We start from the raw sequence: 17,000 nt of genomic DNA, 5'->3' as shown, positions 1-17,000 counted from the left end.
TATTTAGAAATAATCTAAAATCAATTGAAATAGATTATAAATACAGCACTTTCGTTCAAGTAACCTTTTATGAGTAATCACATTTATTTTTTTTCACACATGATGTGAAATATAGTTAGTGCGAAATAAGTTATATATCGCAGAAACGTTTACTTTTCACTTTTAACATATAACAAAAGTGTTTTATGTGCAAAATACAATTAAAGCATAATTTTTTTTTTTTTTTTTTTTTTTTGAAATTGTTAACATTCTGCTTAGTACATTTGATTAAAAACTTTTTAAAGGTTTGGGAAAACAATCCTTTTTTGGTCACCTCTCGCCAAACCCAAACTATTGTTAACTAACCCTAACTAAAATTTTTGACCTACATAAGTTCGAAAAACACATTTTAAAAAACACATCTGTCTATTAATCTCTGTAACAAATACAACTCAAAAATGCTTTGAGTTTGACAGATGAAATTTGAAATACTATTTTAACACCAAATGTACGGATTCTATCAAATTTTGAGCAAAATCATCTGTTCAGAGAAAGTCTGCTTGTTTGGCTGTTCGGATATAATTTAACCCAATTACTAGAAAATAAAGAGAGCTGTTTATATAAAATTCAGTACATGGATTTAATATCTATAGTGTAAACGCTTACCAATATTTGAGCCAAATCCAACAATGGATGGACCGTCCGTCGGTTCTTCTTTCAACATTGGCTTAGATATTTCAAATTTGTTATATGATTTTGTGATTACCAGTGTAGTTCTATGTCAATTTTTTTTTCTAAGAAAAATGCGTCTGAAACATAGATTTAATTTTTGGATATTGTTTAATGAATACTAAGGATAATCACCAAAAATCACAGGATAAATGCAGTAAAAATGTCAAAGGTTTATATTTGGCATGCCAATGTGATAGCAAATATTGATTGACCATACCAATTCCATGCAGGATTCCATTCTCTGAGATAACATGTTTATTAGAAAGTATGCTTGCATGAAAGCTTTGAAAAAACCACTCCTGCTGGTTAAATTATAAAAATTTGATAGAAAACATTTCTGGCTGACATTTTCCATCTTTAAAATATATCTGAGACAAACTAGTAACTTTAAGCCGAGTGCTATACTTTGTAAATTGCTGGCTGACAGACTTTCATCTTCATTAATATCTAAAATAGAGATTTTATTTTAATGAATAACTGCAAATTGAGTTAAATTTCCATTCATACAAAAATTATTGCTTTTATATAATAGTAGCTTATGATTATTCAATTTATTAAATAGAAATAAATATTTTTATACTAGAAATGTGAATTTTTTTGTATTTACCTAGATTTTTTTATCAGTTTATGTATGTGAGAATTTTACTTTTTACATATCCTCGTGCTTTTCTTAATCTGTTGTAAAATATATTAATTTTAATTCTAGTATACTGAATTCTACTCCCCCCCTTTTTTTCCCCATTTAGATATGCAACCAACTACATTTTGTGTATACAAGTTTTATGATTTGCCTGATCAAGATACAATCATAGTGCCAGCTTCAAATAACCCAGAATTTTCAGCTCACCATATTTTCTCTCTTTTCATTGATCCTGCACTTGGAAAATATTTAATGACAGAGGTTAATACTTTTTATTTGTTTATGCAGTTTAAAGTTTTTTGTTTAATTTTTTCTTTTAAAGAAATTTGCTTTTGATTGCTTCCTATTAATTTTGCAGAATTTATATGTGTATGTATTTGATGATAATGATCCTGATATTTCTGCACATATTGGAAGAGCATCCATACCTCTTCAAGCTTTGGCTCAAAATAAACCTATAAAAGGAGTTTTTGAGTTAGAAAAGGTTAGCATTTTTCAAAATAAAATTGAATATGAAATAAATTTTGCTCTTCTTTTCCTGAAATATCATATTAATTTTTCATCTTTATTAAGCATAGATGTATGTGAAAATGTTTATTTTGTAAAAGCTTTTAACTGTATGCATATTTTTTCCAAATTTTAGGAAGGTGTATCTGGACATGGTGCCATTGAAGTTTTAATTTATTGGCAGTTTGATTATTCTCCAGCTTCTGAATTTTTCAACACCAGTGGAATGAAGGTGTAAATTTTTTCAATTCAATTCGTGAGCATTTGCAGTGTAGTAGTGAATTCTGTTTTAGGCCACTTTATAAGATAATTTTATGGTCATTGGAATAAAATGGTCTATAAAATAAATATATTAAATATGTATTTATATTCGTTTTTACAAATTTCAGGAATCACTTTCGTACACACCACTGCAAGTTACATCATCATCAAGTTCAGATGAAGGAATAACTGCCATTCATGATCCTTCTATGGATGTTCCATTAATGACTCCACCTGTGCCAAAGCCTCGAAAAAGTATTCCATCTGTACAATCTTCATCAGACCCAGTATTGAAAGATTCGAATAAGTCTGTTAGTATTACAAACTTGGAAATGGTTTCTTTTATTTCATTTTCCTTTACTTATAATGAAGAAAAAATGTGTGTCTTTCCGTTAGCACTGTATATGTCCAGACCATTTGATCTTCAACTAACAAATTTAATCCGAATATACTTTGGTAAATAAAAATGTGCAATTTTTTTTTTTTGAAATTTTAATTAGAATTTTTATTAACAAAAAATAAAGTGAATTTTTTTTCACAATAATTTTCAAAATTTAATTGCACAAAAAAATGTGTACACTATTTTAAAATTTAAAAAATATTTTTAATTATTTCAATTTAATTGTGTTTTTTTTACAAAATTTTCAAATATACTGTTGCAATGAGATTCAACCATTTGAATTCTTTCATTAAATCTTCTTAAATGTAGCATATATTTTTTAATTAATTTGAAATAAGTGAAGCTTTAAAGATGTAGCTTTAATTTATTTAAACTTTTTCTTAATATAACATTTTTTATTCACAAAAAATTTCAACAATAGCATATTTATTTGAGTAGTTATTCTATGACTATTTCATTTCCTATTAATAAAGGCTTAGTTTTAAATTAGTTTAGAATTTAAGCCACTTAGCATAACAATGATATTAATTCAATAAAAGTTTTGTATCATCTTTTTTTTAATGTAGAATACCGACAGTAGTTCAAATGCATCACCTGCACATAAAGAAGAAAGACAATCAGCTGCTCCACAACCAGCAAGAAGAATACTTCCACTCAGCGGTAGTAAATTCAAATTCTCATTTATTAATATTAAATATTGAAATTATGCTATATGGTTAGTTTTTTATTTAATTTTAAATCTCAATAATGACCAAATTTTTAATTAAAATTACAAATTATTATAATATGACAATTTTAATTCATAATTGTTTAAATATACAAGTTATCTTATTAAAAAAATTCCATTTGATTTTTAATTAGAATTTTAAATAAATAAGTATATAAATACATAATTTTCACTCTTTTACTGACTTATTATTATTATATTTTCAGATCAAAGGAATGAATCTTTACATGGAAAAAGTCAAGATCAAGAGGTATTATCCATCAGTGCCATGAAATAAATTTTTTATACAAACATCTATTTTATTTTATTTCTGTTATTTTGTCTGCATTTTAAGTTGGTTAAATATTTTTCATATTTTTTTAGGATAATTGGTCTGATGTTATGTCAGATACAGAGAAGAAAGCTGTATATGAAGGTTTGTATCATATTAAATTGATTTTAAATTAAAATAAACTGACATTTTTCTCAAAAATTTTTCATTGTGTATTACATTTTATATTTTTAAAGATGCATTATATTTTGAGGTAGATTTAAATTTTAAAAAAATAATGTTGATATATTATAGAATTGCCAGTTGATGAGAAATGTAAAAAGAAAAAAAACTAATAAAATTGATTGATATATTCTGCTGTTGCAGGGGCTTAAAGAAAAATTGAGAAAATCAATTGTTTTTTATTCAGTTTTTAAATTTTGAATTTCTTTCATATCTATTTATTATAGTAGCCTTTAAATATTCAGTTTTCTTTAAGCAATAAAATTTTCAAGAAAGCAATATATATATATATATATATATGAGGCACTTTAGTTCCTAATCATCACCACAGTCATCAAGGAATAATAACTTGATAAACATACATAACAAAAGATTTTTCAAGTCTACAAAAAATATCAATATTTATTTTCTTGGTTTATAATAGTGCTTTAACTGAAAGAGATGCATCAAAGCTAAATTAAAATATCAACTGTTAGAAAAAAAAATCTTGAAATAAACTGACATTTTTATAGATTTAAAACTTTTTGATGACATTTGTTTATTCTCACCGGATGATACCATCTGATACTGATGGCAGAATGCTCGCATTGCAATCCTTTTTTGAAAGGAAAAAAAAAAAAAGATTAAAAGATACTCAAGGAGGATTAAAGTATCTTCTCAATATTTTAGCTGTATAAAATCAATAAAATGTATTGAAAATTCACTCTCTATGATCCTGGCAAATTTCACATTTCAAGTGGTAACAACAACAAACAATGTATTCAAATGGTACTAAACGAAAATAAAAACTATTTCGTATTGTCCATCTCCCATTTATTAAATGTTAAAATCAGAAAGTACTTCATAGGGACTTAGAGCTATTGAAACATCTCATTACTTTCCTGAAGTCGTAATTAAATCTTAATAGATTTAGTAAGATTAATCTTGTGAACGAATAAGTCTTTAGTAGATTAATCCTTTTTAACTGAATAAAATGCATTTCCTTGTGCATGCTAAACATATGATGTTGATTATGAAATTGACAAAAGAAAATGCTTTAAAATTTGGGTATTTGACACATTTTAACGGTAAGTTAATTGCAAAGAAAAAAATACTCAGAAGTTTTCAGGCCATAATCATTTGGATTATTTCAACTGGAAATAACTTTGAATTCAATTGCTTTTAACTTAAGTTTATTTTTAAACAGATAAAGTTATATATTAAACTTTCTTTAGTTGGATGGTTGATTCATTCCTTGCTATCTCAATTTCTATTTTCTCACATACCTAGTATAGGAAAAGTATAGTAATCGTCAAAAATTCAAACTCGAGATTTTGGTGAATCTCCACATTTTAGACCTCTTTGAGTTCGAAAAACTCATTTTTGGAAAATATCCATTTGTCTATGACAAAGATAACTCAAAGACGCTTTGAATTAGATGAGTGAAATGTGGCATATGGTCTTAACACCAAATTTATAGATTTTTATTAAACTTTGAGCAAAATCTGTTCAGAGGAAGTCTGTCTGTCCGAATATGTTATCACGATAATTACAAAACGAAGTGAGCTGAAAAGATAAAATTCGGTACACAGGTTTCACATCCATGCATTTAGATGTTAAATTTTGAACCAAATCCAACAAGAGGTTGATTGTCTATACTTTTAGAAACATGCAAACATGATAATTCAAAAATTCAGACTTAAATATATTAATTTTGGTATGGGAATTTGTGACTACATGTGCAGTTTTGTATCAAATTTCTGTTTCAATCGGTTGCGCAAAACGTGCACAAATTCGATTTTTAATTATTATTAACGTTCACCAGGGATTAATCGCCAAATAACTCGCCTGGAATGACACGATAAATTCAGCAAAAATACTAATTCACGCCAAAAGTTAATATTTCTTAACTATTGTACACCAATGGTATGCAAGGCATTCTCTGGCATGACAAGTTTATTAGAGAATATGCGATAATGTTTTGGCGAGACTACTTTCGCTGGTTCTTTTCCATTGTGTGGGTGACATATGCACAAAAAGCTTATTTTTAACTTCTGTATTATTGCCATTCGTTTTTTGCTAACTAATGACATTCTATTCTGGAACGTTATTTTGTTAATTAAAACGAAAATTCCTACTAATGATAAAGATTAAAGTGTGTATGTGTGTGTTGATTATCTATAGGCTAGACTGTGTGAGAGCTATATTTTGGAAGGTGTAAAATGTATACCTTGCTGTTCTTGTTAAAAAAAATTAGAATTTTAATTAATTAAAAATTAAGCAAATTTTAAACATTTTCTATGATAACTTCTGAAAATGGAGTAAAAAAAATAATTTTTGCAGTATTTTAAATTTTTAAAAATTATCTTTTCAATAATGCCAATTTTTTGTCGTATATATATATATATATATATTCTTTGTTTTTGATTAATGTTAATAAAATGTTTTAAGCTGATTTTCAATATACAGCAATACACTTCATCCTTGAAGAGAGACTCAAATGATTTCATTGTTACTACTATTACTTTATCATGTTTTTTTCCCTCCCATTGTTGTGATCAGGATATGAAGAATTGGCTTAATTTTCCATTTTGAGTAGATTTCAGTATAAAGCATGCCTTTAATACATTTTTTAACACTTAGAATTAAGATACAAGTTCAGAATCAAACAATAGTGAAAGTTTTTAAAGTGTCTATTTTTAAATTTTCTGCTTTTTCCTGTGACATAATTGTCTGTATGAAGGTATAGACAAAAAAATTAAGGAAATGTAAAGCACAAAGAGCAGAATGATCTAAGACTTTTAAAATAACGTGAGTTATATATTCATCAAAATTTGAAGTTTCTCAGGAAACGATTAAAAATTTTTAGAAATTATTAATCCTGGCAAAATAACTGGTCTATCAAAGGAGGCTAGGAAAGAAATAAAGTTGATGTTTTTTAGATTTTAAAAACATTTTGCTGTGCGTCTGAACCATTGTAATCTATCAACAAGTGGATGCATTAAGATAATGGTTATGATTAAAAAATAATATTGCACTCTGGAATAATTTTTTGTTTACTTTGGAAAGAATGCATGTCTGAAAGTTACGAATTGATTTTGAAGAGGGGGAATGAAATGCAGTGCTTAAAATGATAAAGGAAGTGCTTAACAGCTGAAACTTTAATTACCAGTTAATTTTTTAATGAATAAAAGCAGTAAATTTTCTCTTACTTTTAGACCTTTAAGCTCTATGTGAGAATGGAAGATATCAATCAATATAATGAATTTTTGTTTTCTCGTATTTCTTACTCATTGGCAACTTTTACATGATATAGCGATCTGGGGTAAAAAAATTTCGAATTACCTTTTTTTACAGTTTTTTTTAATTTAATTTTATCATTTTCAAATGATTATTATATTTCGTTTTTTAAAAATGAATTATGTCTTTTTTTAAATGTTGCTGGTTTTGGAAATTTATGTTGAATAATATTTTTCCATTAGCAAAATACTATAATATCTACTTCATTATTGAGTTGTGATTATTTTGAACAATTAGTTTCCTTTTTTATTTTATGATTGTTTATACCAATGGAATTTTTAATTTAGTTTTTCTCCAAAACAAGTATTAATGATATTTATAAATATTTTCCATTTAGAAACATCTGATCAAGAAAAACAAGACTTATCTTATGAAGATTCAGATGAATCTGAAAGTGATGATAATTTTTCTATGCATAGTTCCAAAAAAGAGTATGATCAGGTAAGATATTTATTGAATGTACTGAGCATTTATGAGTATTCAGATAAATGCTCAGTACAAAATAAAAATTATGTTTTATAATTTTTATTTTGTTACTAAAATTGCCGATGGTTTTGTAATATTTTATTCCAAAAGATGATGAGTAAAATGTACAAATCATAGAAAAATGTTTGGCACTTGAATATTTATTAATGGCACTTAATTTATAATTTTTTGTAGTTTGCAGATGAAGATTACATAGAAGAATATTCTCTATTTAAGTAATATCTAAATAAAAAAGTAAATGGTATACAGCCCATATATAAGATGAAATAAACATTAAATTTCAGTAAAGTAGTGACATTAAACTTAAATAAGTGTGGATCTTTATACTCATACTTGCAAATTATAAATGCAATTGAAAATATAGTATGGAACTGAAAGGAAAACTTGGAAATTGGGATTGTAACATTGTTTTGTTAGTTTCATACATAAAAGTAAGTTGTTGATTTAAGTGCATTTAGAAATGCTTTCTTTGTATTTGTATTATTGTAAATCCTGAAACATTATAGTATTTGAATAAAATAACAACAGCAAATAAAAAGATAAAAGTTGATTGATTTTGTCATTTGCATAAGAATCTCATCTATATGCCTCTTCACTTTTTTGACATTATTTTATTTTATTTATTTGGATTTTTTAACCTCATATATTTATTTTTATATTTGAAGATGTTTAGTTAGAAATATTATGCAATGTATTTCTTTGATAAACATTTTTGTGTGCAATATGTCTAATAATTAATTTCTGTTTAACATAAACAAAAGGAGAAAATCTATTGTGTCAGTATGTTTCGTCCTACCAGTTGCTTCCCCATCAAATTAAATTTATAAAATCATTTATATATTTTGGGAGTAGTTGCCATTTAAATTAACCTGTATTGTATAATGATGATTAAATGATGAATTATTAAACAAAATATTCTGCATGCTATTTTTATACATCTAAAAATCTCTGGAAATGTTTGTTTTACTAGGGTTATATACATTGTTCAATTTTTAAAGTTTGAAATTCGGATTTCTTTTCTTCTAGAAAGTTGACTTGATCTAAATTTGAACCAAACTGTTTTTTTTTATTCTTAAAAGATGTGTTAATTTTTAAAATTTGTAACTTTAATAAAATTTATGCCCAATCACAAACTATATTATTTTCCAGTGCATCATTTGCAAATATGCCTTATATAGAAAAAAGGAGTTAGGCAGTTATTATAAATAATTTTATATTTTAGGTTCCTACAATTGTAATACTTGTATCTCATCTACAACTGAAAGCTGATGCTGCTGTATTACAAGATCCTTTGATAAAACTTTTATATGTTGAATACCGATTTTTAGACTATCCTTTAGAAGAATTAGAAACACCCTTTTCATTGCCTAAGAAGGGAGAGCCAGAGAAAATAGTTTATAATTTTGAAAAAGGTAAAATGTGTGTCTTATTTTATCTGATCATTTTAATGAATGTGTAAAATATTTGTTTGTTGATACAGACAAGCAATATCATGGTTTTGTGATATATTCTGTTATATGATTGATTGTATTGATAAGCAAAATGTAATTTAGAATCCTTAATTATTAATTTGCTTGATATTGTTTTTATTATTTACATTCTTGTTTATCATTATAATGTAATATCTAGAATTTTAAAATCTGAACATCTTTGTATTCCTGCAGCAATTATATTTAATACTCTTTATATTTCTGTTTTAGTATTACCTCTGAAGCTTAAGGACTTAGAAAGGTGGAATTTGCTGTCTAAGATGTTTACATCTGATTCTCCTGATTCAAGCTTGTATGTTAATGATAATATTCTGTTCATTTTTAACTATTACTTCATTAAACTTTCCCACAGTTCTTCAAATATTATGAACAAAATGCAGTTAAATCAAAATTATAACATGTTCATAATTTCTGTTTATTTTAATTAATAGAATAAGGTTTACAGTTGTCAGTGAGCCCACTCCTGATGAGCAGAATTTAGATTGTGAAGATGTTGGTTTTGGTTCAGTGGATTTGCATGAGGTAACTTTTTTACTATGTACTTTGAGCTGAATTTCTCTATTCCTTGAGTCAGATTGCTTGTTTTCTAAGAATATATATAAATTGCATTTGTTGATTATATAATGATACATTCATCTTTTAAAATTTTGATAAGTATTCTGCTGAAAACAATTGATTTGAAAATATGTAAGGATACTTTTGATGTTGTATATAATAAATTGCTGGTAGTTCTGTTCTCTCATCTATTACACCAGCCTGCAAAAAAAAGAAAGTTTTTTTGTTTGTAAAATTTTAATTGATTTATATCAGCAATGATGATGTCATTCCAAAATGCAAACTAAATTTTATGTAACACGTAAGGATTTTTTACAAATGACGATGAAAAAATTAACAAAATGCAGTATAATGCATACAGTTGCAACTGTAGTTACTATTAACTAAACACAATAATACTGTTCATTTACAATATTATGATAACTCTTGTGTTTTTCTTGAAGTCAAGAAGCTTCTTTTTCGGGTTTTTCATTTATGGTCCACATCACTGTCTCTTTTTAAAGACCAACAGTAGTCGGCCATCATGTTAACATCCCACCGTCCTTGATATCTGCGTTCCATCTTCTTTATATCCTGGTGGAGTCTTTCACCTTGCCCGTCACTCATTTTTCCTAAATTGTCTGGGAAGTATTCCAAATGTGAGTGAAGGAAGTGAATTTTAATGCTCATATTGCACCCCAAAAGATGATAAGTACGTAATAACCCAGTTACAAGTTCTTTGTAATTTTCTTTTCACTCATTTCCCAAAAAACCTTCTACAGCATCTTTAAATGCAACCCAAGCCTGCTTCTCTCTATTTGTCATACATTGTTCAAAATTGGAATCTTTAACTAATTTCTTTATTTGTGTTCCATCAAATACACCTTCTTTAATTTTAGCGCTAGACAATTTTGGGAACTTCGATATAAGATACTCAAAACATTTTCCACCTTTATCCAAAGCTTTCACAAACTGCTTTATGAGTCCCAATTTTATGTGAAGTGGGGGCAATAAAATATTTTGTGGATCTATTAAATATTCATTTAAAATATTCTTCTTACCAGGAATCCATTCTTGTCTCTTCGGCCATATCATTTTTATCCAATGACTTTCTCTGTCCCTGCTATCCCATTCACAAATAAAGCACGGAAATTTAGTAAATCCACTTTGTTGCCCGAGAAGCAGACCTATAATCTTTAAGTCACCACATATTGCCCACTTGTGTTCAGTGTATTTTATTTTAGTGAGAAGCATCTCCATACTTTCATATGTTTCTTTCATGAAAACGGAATGTGCAACTTTAACTGATGCAAGTTTAGATTCTTTATGCAATAAAACTGCTTTTAGACTCCTCTTTGAGGAATTTATAAATAGTCGCCAATCATTCGGATTATAAGGAATATTATCTTCTAATTCATGTAACAAACCAGGTATGTCAGCACAATATACCAAGAAGTTATCAGATTTGAAAAATGATAAAAATTGCTTTTCTCGATTCCTGTACCAACTAAACAGCGTATGTGTTGTTAATAAATTTTTCTCTTTTAATCGAGAGCCTAATAATTCTGTATTTTCTTTAGTTAAACCTAAATCACAAATTAAGTCATTTAATTCGGCTTTATTAAATTTTTTAGTACTTCATTTTTCACGGTGAAATCCAACTGCCATCAATGTTTTGAATTTTAAAATAAAAGGTTTTTTTTTAAATACAATTATAAGTATTATTCAATATAAATGTATTATTTAATTTCAATGAAGTAAGAGGTTTTCAGAATTTATTTAAACAAATAAACATACATACTTTATTAATTTATCCTATCCAAATCGCAAAAAATATGTGTATTTTTACTTATTTAAAAAATTTACTTTTCAAAAAAAAATGTACGTGATACGTAAAAACTGATATTATTTTTGAAATAAGCATGCAAAAATACATAAAAAACAACTATTACATTTAAAACAAGAAATTGTTGCAGGCTGGTGTTATCTGTAATGTAACAGGTTTAGGCATTAAAATTTGTCTACCTCCTCATTTAAATCAAAAGAAAATTTTAAATTATTTGTCTGGTTTTAATTACATTTCTTATTTTTATCAATTATACATTGTCAAACTACATATCTACCTTTGCAACTCTTTCTTTCATAGCAATAAAATAAGTTTCATTTAAAGTTGGCAGTGTTACATTATAACTATGTCTAAATTGAAAATTCCAGTTAAACACTTTTAAAATTTTGTACTATTTTTTGCAAAATTTCATAACCATAATATCAATATGATTCAGTTTTGTAAAGTGTTTTATAAAGTATGAGTTAGTAACTGTCAATTATATATTCACCTATGTGAAATTAAAATATAATAATTTATTAGTAAATTGTAACCTTAAATATAAAACTTTTAATGCTACTTAAAAACTGATAAATTCTTAATAGTGCATTATACATGATACAAATTATGTACCTTACATTATTTATTTATATTGTTGTTGTTTTTTTATTCTTAGATTTTAAGTAACAACAAGGATATTATCCAAAAAGATATTTTAAGTGAGTAGTGTATTTTGAATTAAAATAATATAAAATAATGCTATAATAATGCATATAAAATAATGCTTTTTTCCTTAAAATAAATTATTTTCATCAAAATAAATTTCTTATCCATTGATCGATTCCTACTTATTTATTTCTTAGCTTTTAACTGAATTGTAATTCCACCTTTCTTGATACATAAAAAAATGGTTCCTGATAGTGACAGGGTTTCAAAATACATAGCTATTGTGTTTTGATTTATATTGTTCCATTATAAAGATTTTTTTTTATTTTACTATAAAACTATTACAGTTCTTTCTATTAAACTTTTTTTAAAGTTATCTTTAAAAATTATAGTTAATTTGTTTAAAATGTTACAAATAAGAAATAAACTTTTTTATGGTATTTAATTAATAAAATTGTGTTTTAACATCAATTTTAAATTAATTAATAATCAAGATAAATATCATTATATTAATCATTATCCTTAAGTTGGGTGTTAACTTTGTTACTTATAGATAAGTTGAAGGGGTGAAGCTTATGATATCTATGTGGCTCTATAGTTATTTTTTTATAGGTGTATAGTTTTTTTTATGGGTGGTTTTTATATGATTACTAAAAGGGAGGAAGTGATTGCTTTAATGGACAAGCTTAAACCACTATCAAATGAAATTAAAGTTACTTGTATGAATAAAATAAATGGTGTTGGAAAAAGTCTTGAATTGCAATGAACAACAATGATCTATTTCTTCTTGTTCCTTCTTTAAATAACACTGATTAATTTTCATGTATATATATTTTTTATTTTAAAATACAAAAAAAATCAATAAAAAATATTATAAATATATTAAGGTTTTATTTTTTCCTTATCATTTTAAACTATTAGCAAATATTATTTTTCTGTATGTGTCTTCCCTTACTAATTTTTCTGTATCTTTTTTCTGTTCCAGTTTATGATGCAAGAAACACAAACACTGTAATTGGATCATTAAATATCAGCATTAAAGCATTAGACACACTTCTGCTTTTGCGTACATTTGCCGAATTTTAGACTCTAGTCATTTTTATTTATTTTATTCATATGTACGATATTATCATTAGAAGTCTGCATATTTAATTTATATATTTTTTCATGATGTTTAAACATTTATTTCATAGAGTAATTTTTCATTCTTTAATGATTTTCTAGACATAGATACTATATGTAGAAAACTAGTTTAATTTTTGCTACTGTTTGATAGCTAAAACAAAATATTGTTACAAATTTTGGTACTTCATTTTTAAATATTTTTATAAACAAAAATCTTTTATATTGATGTAGACTATGGCTTTTGTAATGTTCATTTTTTGGTCCTTTTCTGCTGAGCATATTTTGGAATTCCATATACATACTTGATATGATAATTAGTTAATACTAAAAAAGTTAAATAAAAAGAAATTACATTGTTGCTTTAATTTTAGTTTTATTCCGATGTTTTCAATTTATTTAAAATTTTTTTTAATTGGAATAGATTTATAAAAAACCTGATTATTGTTGAAGAATTTACTAATAGTACATTTACCTAAATAAGTATGTGGCCTTTTAATTTGTAAACTTTCAAATGGATCTTATGCGATAGAATTTCTTGAAAACATCAAAATGGCTACATCATTTATTTGGAATTTCCTCTTTATATATTGTTTATTATTAGCTTTGAATTGATATATTTTGTCAAGCTTTTGCGTTAAAGACAATCATCATATCATAAGAGGATATTTCATTATATTTTTAATTTTGAAATAATTATACATATATTAGTAAAATTAAATTTTTATTAAAAAGTTTTCACACCTAATGTAAATAGATCAACATTAAAATGGTTTGAAATACAATAAACTGTTAATATAAAAGAAACATACTTTGAAAGTATGTGAATCAAAAACTTTTACCCAGAAATAATATTTATTAGTAAAATTACTTCACTAAACCAGATACTTCCTCTATGATGACCAGAATAATATATAGCATGTCATAAGCAGATTGAATCAATGAAACAATTTGTTTTATATATTCTATTAAAAAAAAAATTTTTTTATTTTGTTAAAATTTTATATCTAGTCGTTTTTTTATATTTATTAATTTTGTTTATCTAGTCTCAAATTAATTTAGAAATAAGTTTAAAATTATGTGATCATTATTCATTTACATAATTATTCTGATATATATTATTCTTTTATAAAATATCGTGAAGTAAAAAGGTATTTAAAAAATAAAATTTTATTTTTTTTATATTCTAAAAATTTGCATCATGTTGTTTTAATTTGAAGAGTGGCATTTGCAGTTGATGGAAAGTGTTCAAAGAATAGTTAAAATGCAATTTGCCTTCAAGTTTGCATTATAAATTACAATCATAATGCATCATTTTAGTAAATCCAGATAAATGCTTATATACTTTACAATTTTGTCTCAGTGGAAAATATATTTGCATCAGTACAAATTTTGTGTATACATATTTTAGCTTTGATTTTTTTTAAATTCTTGTGCTTTCTTTTTAATGTTTATAGTTTATTATTAAAATTGACTCTTTAACTAAGCTGTTAGTTTAATAATGCATTTCATTTAATTAAGATTAATAATACTGCCAATTTTATTTAAAATCAAAAATGAGCAGATGTTAAGAACTACTAAATAATAAAAATAATGAATGAATGTTTGAAATAATGTTGTTTAAATGAATTTAAAAAATGTATATCATGTTTTGTCTTAGTAAAATACTACAAATTCGAAAAAGAAAGAAAAAAATGTACCCTTCTAAACAGCTGAATTGGCTATTTTAGTTTTTGATATTTAGTTTAAAATATAATAATAGTTTTTCTTTATTTATAGAAAAATACAAAAATGGGTACATTGAAATTTTCTTGAGATTCTTCAAATATCAAAATTTAAAGTTAATCAACTTCATAGAATTAATTCTTTGAAATTGATAAACTGTAAACTATGAGCTTAAATTGTATTCAGTTAATTAGAGGGTTATAAACCAAGTTGTCAGTACCTAATGGCATACCTATAACATATCATCTATTTTTACTTTTTTTTAATAAATATTTTATGGCATCAAGAAATTTGTCTTTTTAAATGCTTCAAACAAAACATTAATAATTCTTCATTATATATATACAGTCAAACTTCTAAACTGTTGCTATAAATTGCACTTTTACAGAGATCTTGGATTTTTTATGAAAACCAAACAAAAAAATTTCGAACCTTCTATAGTTAAAAAGAGTTTTTGGATTTTCATGAGAAAGAATATACATTAAATAAGAAAAGTGTTTCATCTATTCTTATTGCAATAGAAATTCATCAATGAACTTAATGGTTGTTTACAAAAAAAGGAATGTTTGCCAGTGTACCATCTTTTGGTACAGAATTTTTACTTTAAATTCTAACATTGTCTCTAAATCCAAATCTTTTAAAAAATGAGGCACCTGACTAGAAAAGAATAAACAATTATTTTAAAAGAATAATAATTGGTATTAAAATCTTTGAATCTATTGGGGGAGACTAGAAATATTATAAGGAAATTCCATTTATATTTATTTTTTTTAAGTTAATTCTTTGATTCTCAAAAAGATAATTATGCATAGTACTGTTCAATTAGAAAATGATGAAAATTTGCATATCAAATTTTATATATATTAACCCCCCCCCCCCCCCCCCCCGGGGAACCTTTAATATACAGAAATTCAACTGTATTTAATTAAAAAAAGACTTTCTAATATTTCTTTTTTAAGAGAGAGAAAGCAGTTAAATTACTCCATTTCACTCTAGCATATTTGTGAATTCTCATGTATATAATTACACTGGTATATTTTTTTTTTAAAAAAAACTTTTCAAACATTCTATGTTTTATGCTTATTTTGCATAAAAGATAAATAAGGAAATGAATTTTAATATTACATTTACGAACTAAACATAATGTTTATGTTTCATTGAGTGAAAAAAATGTCAGTTTATCATCAACTAAATAAAATAATTCAAACTTTTTTAAATTATTTGTTTCTGGATTAATAGTTGGTGTGTAAACATGCTTTAGAAAATTAGCATGTAATAAACAACAGTGTTATTTATATTTTCACAGAACAGTTTACAGATTTCATATATGGAAAATGATAAACTACATTGAGAATTAGTATCTCTTTGTACAATTAAAATGCACTTCAATTTTATACAAGTATGCAAAAAGTTGCATATTCTCAAAATTATATACATTAAAATGAAATCCATTCTATTCATTTTTTGTGATAGATATAACTGCCAAGTTACCCTACAATAATTTTTAGTTTTAAGCCACATGATTAATATAAAATAAGATTTAAAAAAAAAAAAGAAGAAGAAGCAAAGGAATTTATTCCATTTAATATTCTGAATGCTTGTGTACAGTAAATATTCACAATCTTTTCTGCTTTAAATCAAAGCAGTCAATACTCAGTAGTTTATAAAATATAAGAGCCAAAGTTTATAAAATCAATTATTAGTAATTAATTTCATGCTACTAATGTTGATTTACGAGTTCCAGTAATAAAACATAACTCTCGATCCAGACTATCTAAAAATATTGTATTAGCTAGAATTCTTTAAGGAGATATTTTGTATAGCTCATATATTTATCTCATTTTTAAACTGTAAGGATTTCAAACAATAATTTTCACATCTCAGATATATCAATAAAATGTATACAAAGATCTTAATTCAGGGGTGTTTGTGCTCCGGGGAAACCCCGGAATTCCGGGGATTTTGAACTTCGATACCCGGAAATTCCGGGGATCGTCGTTCAAAAGGAAGTAGGAATAATAATGAATTATTTATTTTGATCTGGGTAATTTTGTTTGCTTTGAAAGCAGAAAACGCAAGGTCAGTGTGTGTGGTGAAAACTTTTCCTTTCTTTCTCCAAAGGCAGTGATAATGC

General features: G+C 25.5%; 1 protein-coding gene across 4 annotated transcripts in view; it reads left to right on the top strand.

The window, feature by feature from the left end:
* Positions 1-14,610, top strand: part of LOC129961846 (protein fantom-like) — a 43,627-nt gene extending 29,017 nt beyond the window's left edge. For 2 of the 4 annotated variants that reach the window (XM_056075433.1, XM_056075432.1), the window contains exons 25-37: positions 1,458-1,612; positions 1,710-1,835; positions 1,995-2,090; positions 2,248-2,430; positions 3,086-3,179; positions 3,453-3,496; positions 3,610-3,661; positions 7,356-7,459; positions 8,727-8,916; positions 9,205-9,286; positions 9,426-9,516; positions 12,030-12,072; positions 13,005-14,610. In XM_056075433.1, coding sequence (XP_055931408.1) covers positions 1,458-1,612; positions 1,710-1,835; positions 1,995-2,090; positions 2,248-2,430; positions 3,086-3,179; positions 3,453-3,496; positions 3,610-3,661; positions 7,356-7,459; positions 8,727-8,916; positions 9,205-9,286; positions 9,426-9,516; positions 12,030-12,072; positions 13,005-13,105 — 1,361 coding nt within the window. In that variant the 3' untranslated portion in view covers positions 13,106-14,610. The remainder of the gene's footprint in view (positions 1-1,457; positions 1,613-1,709; positions 1,836-1,994; positions 2,091-2,247; positions 2,431-3,085; positions 3,180-3,452; positions 3,497-3,609; positions 3,662-7,355; positions 7,460-8,726; positions 8,917-9,204; positions 9,287-9,425; positions 9,517-12,029; positions 12,073-13,004) is intronic. The other 2 variants (XM_056075431.1, XM_056075430.1) reach the window with 1 other exon arrangement.
* The last annotated feature ends 2,390 nt before the right edge of the window (positions 14,611-17,000 follow it).

This window comes from Argiope bruennichi, chromosome 2, assembly GCF_947563725.1.
Source record: "Argiope bruennichi chromosome 2, qqArgBrue1.1, whole genome shotgun sequence".
NCBI classification, from domain to species: Eukaryota; Metazoa; Arthropoda; class Arachnida; order Araneae; family Araneidae; genus Argiope; species Argiope bruennichi.
This window is presented reverse-complemented; position numbering and strand designations above follow the sequence as displayed.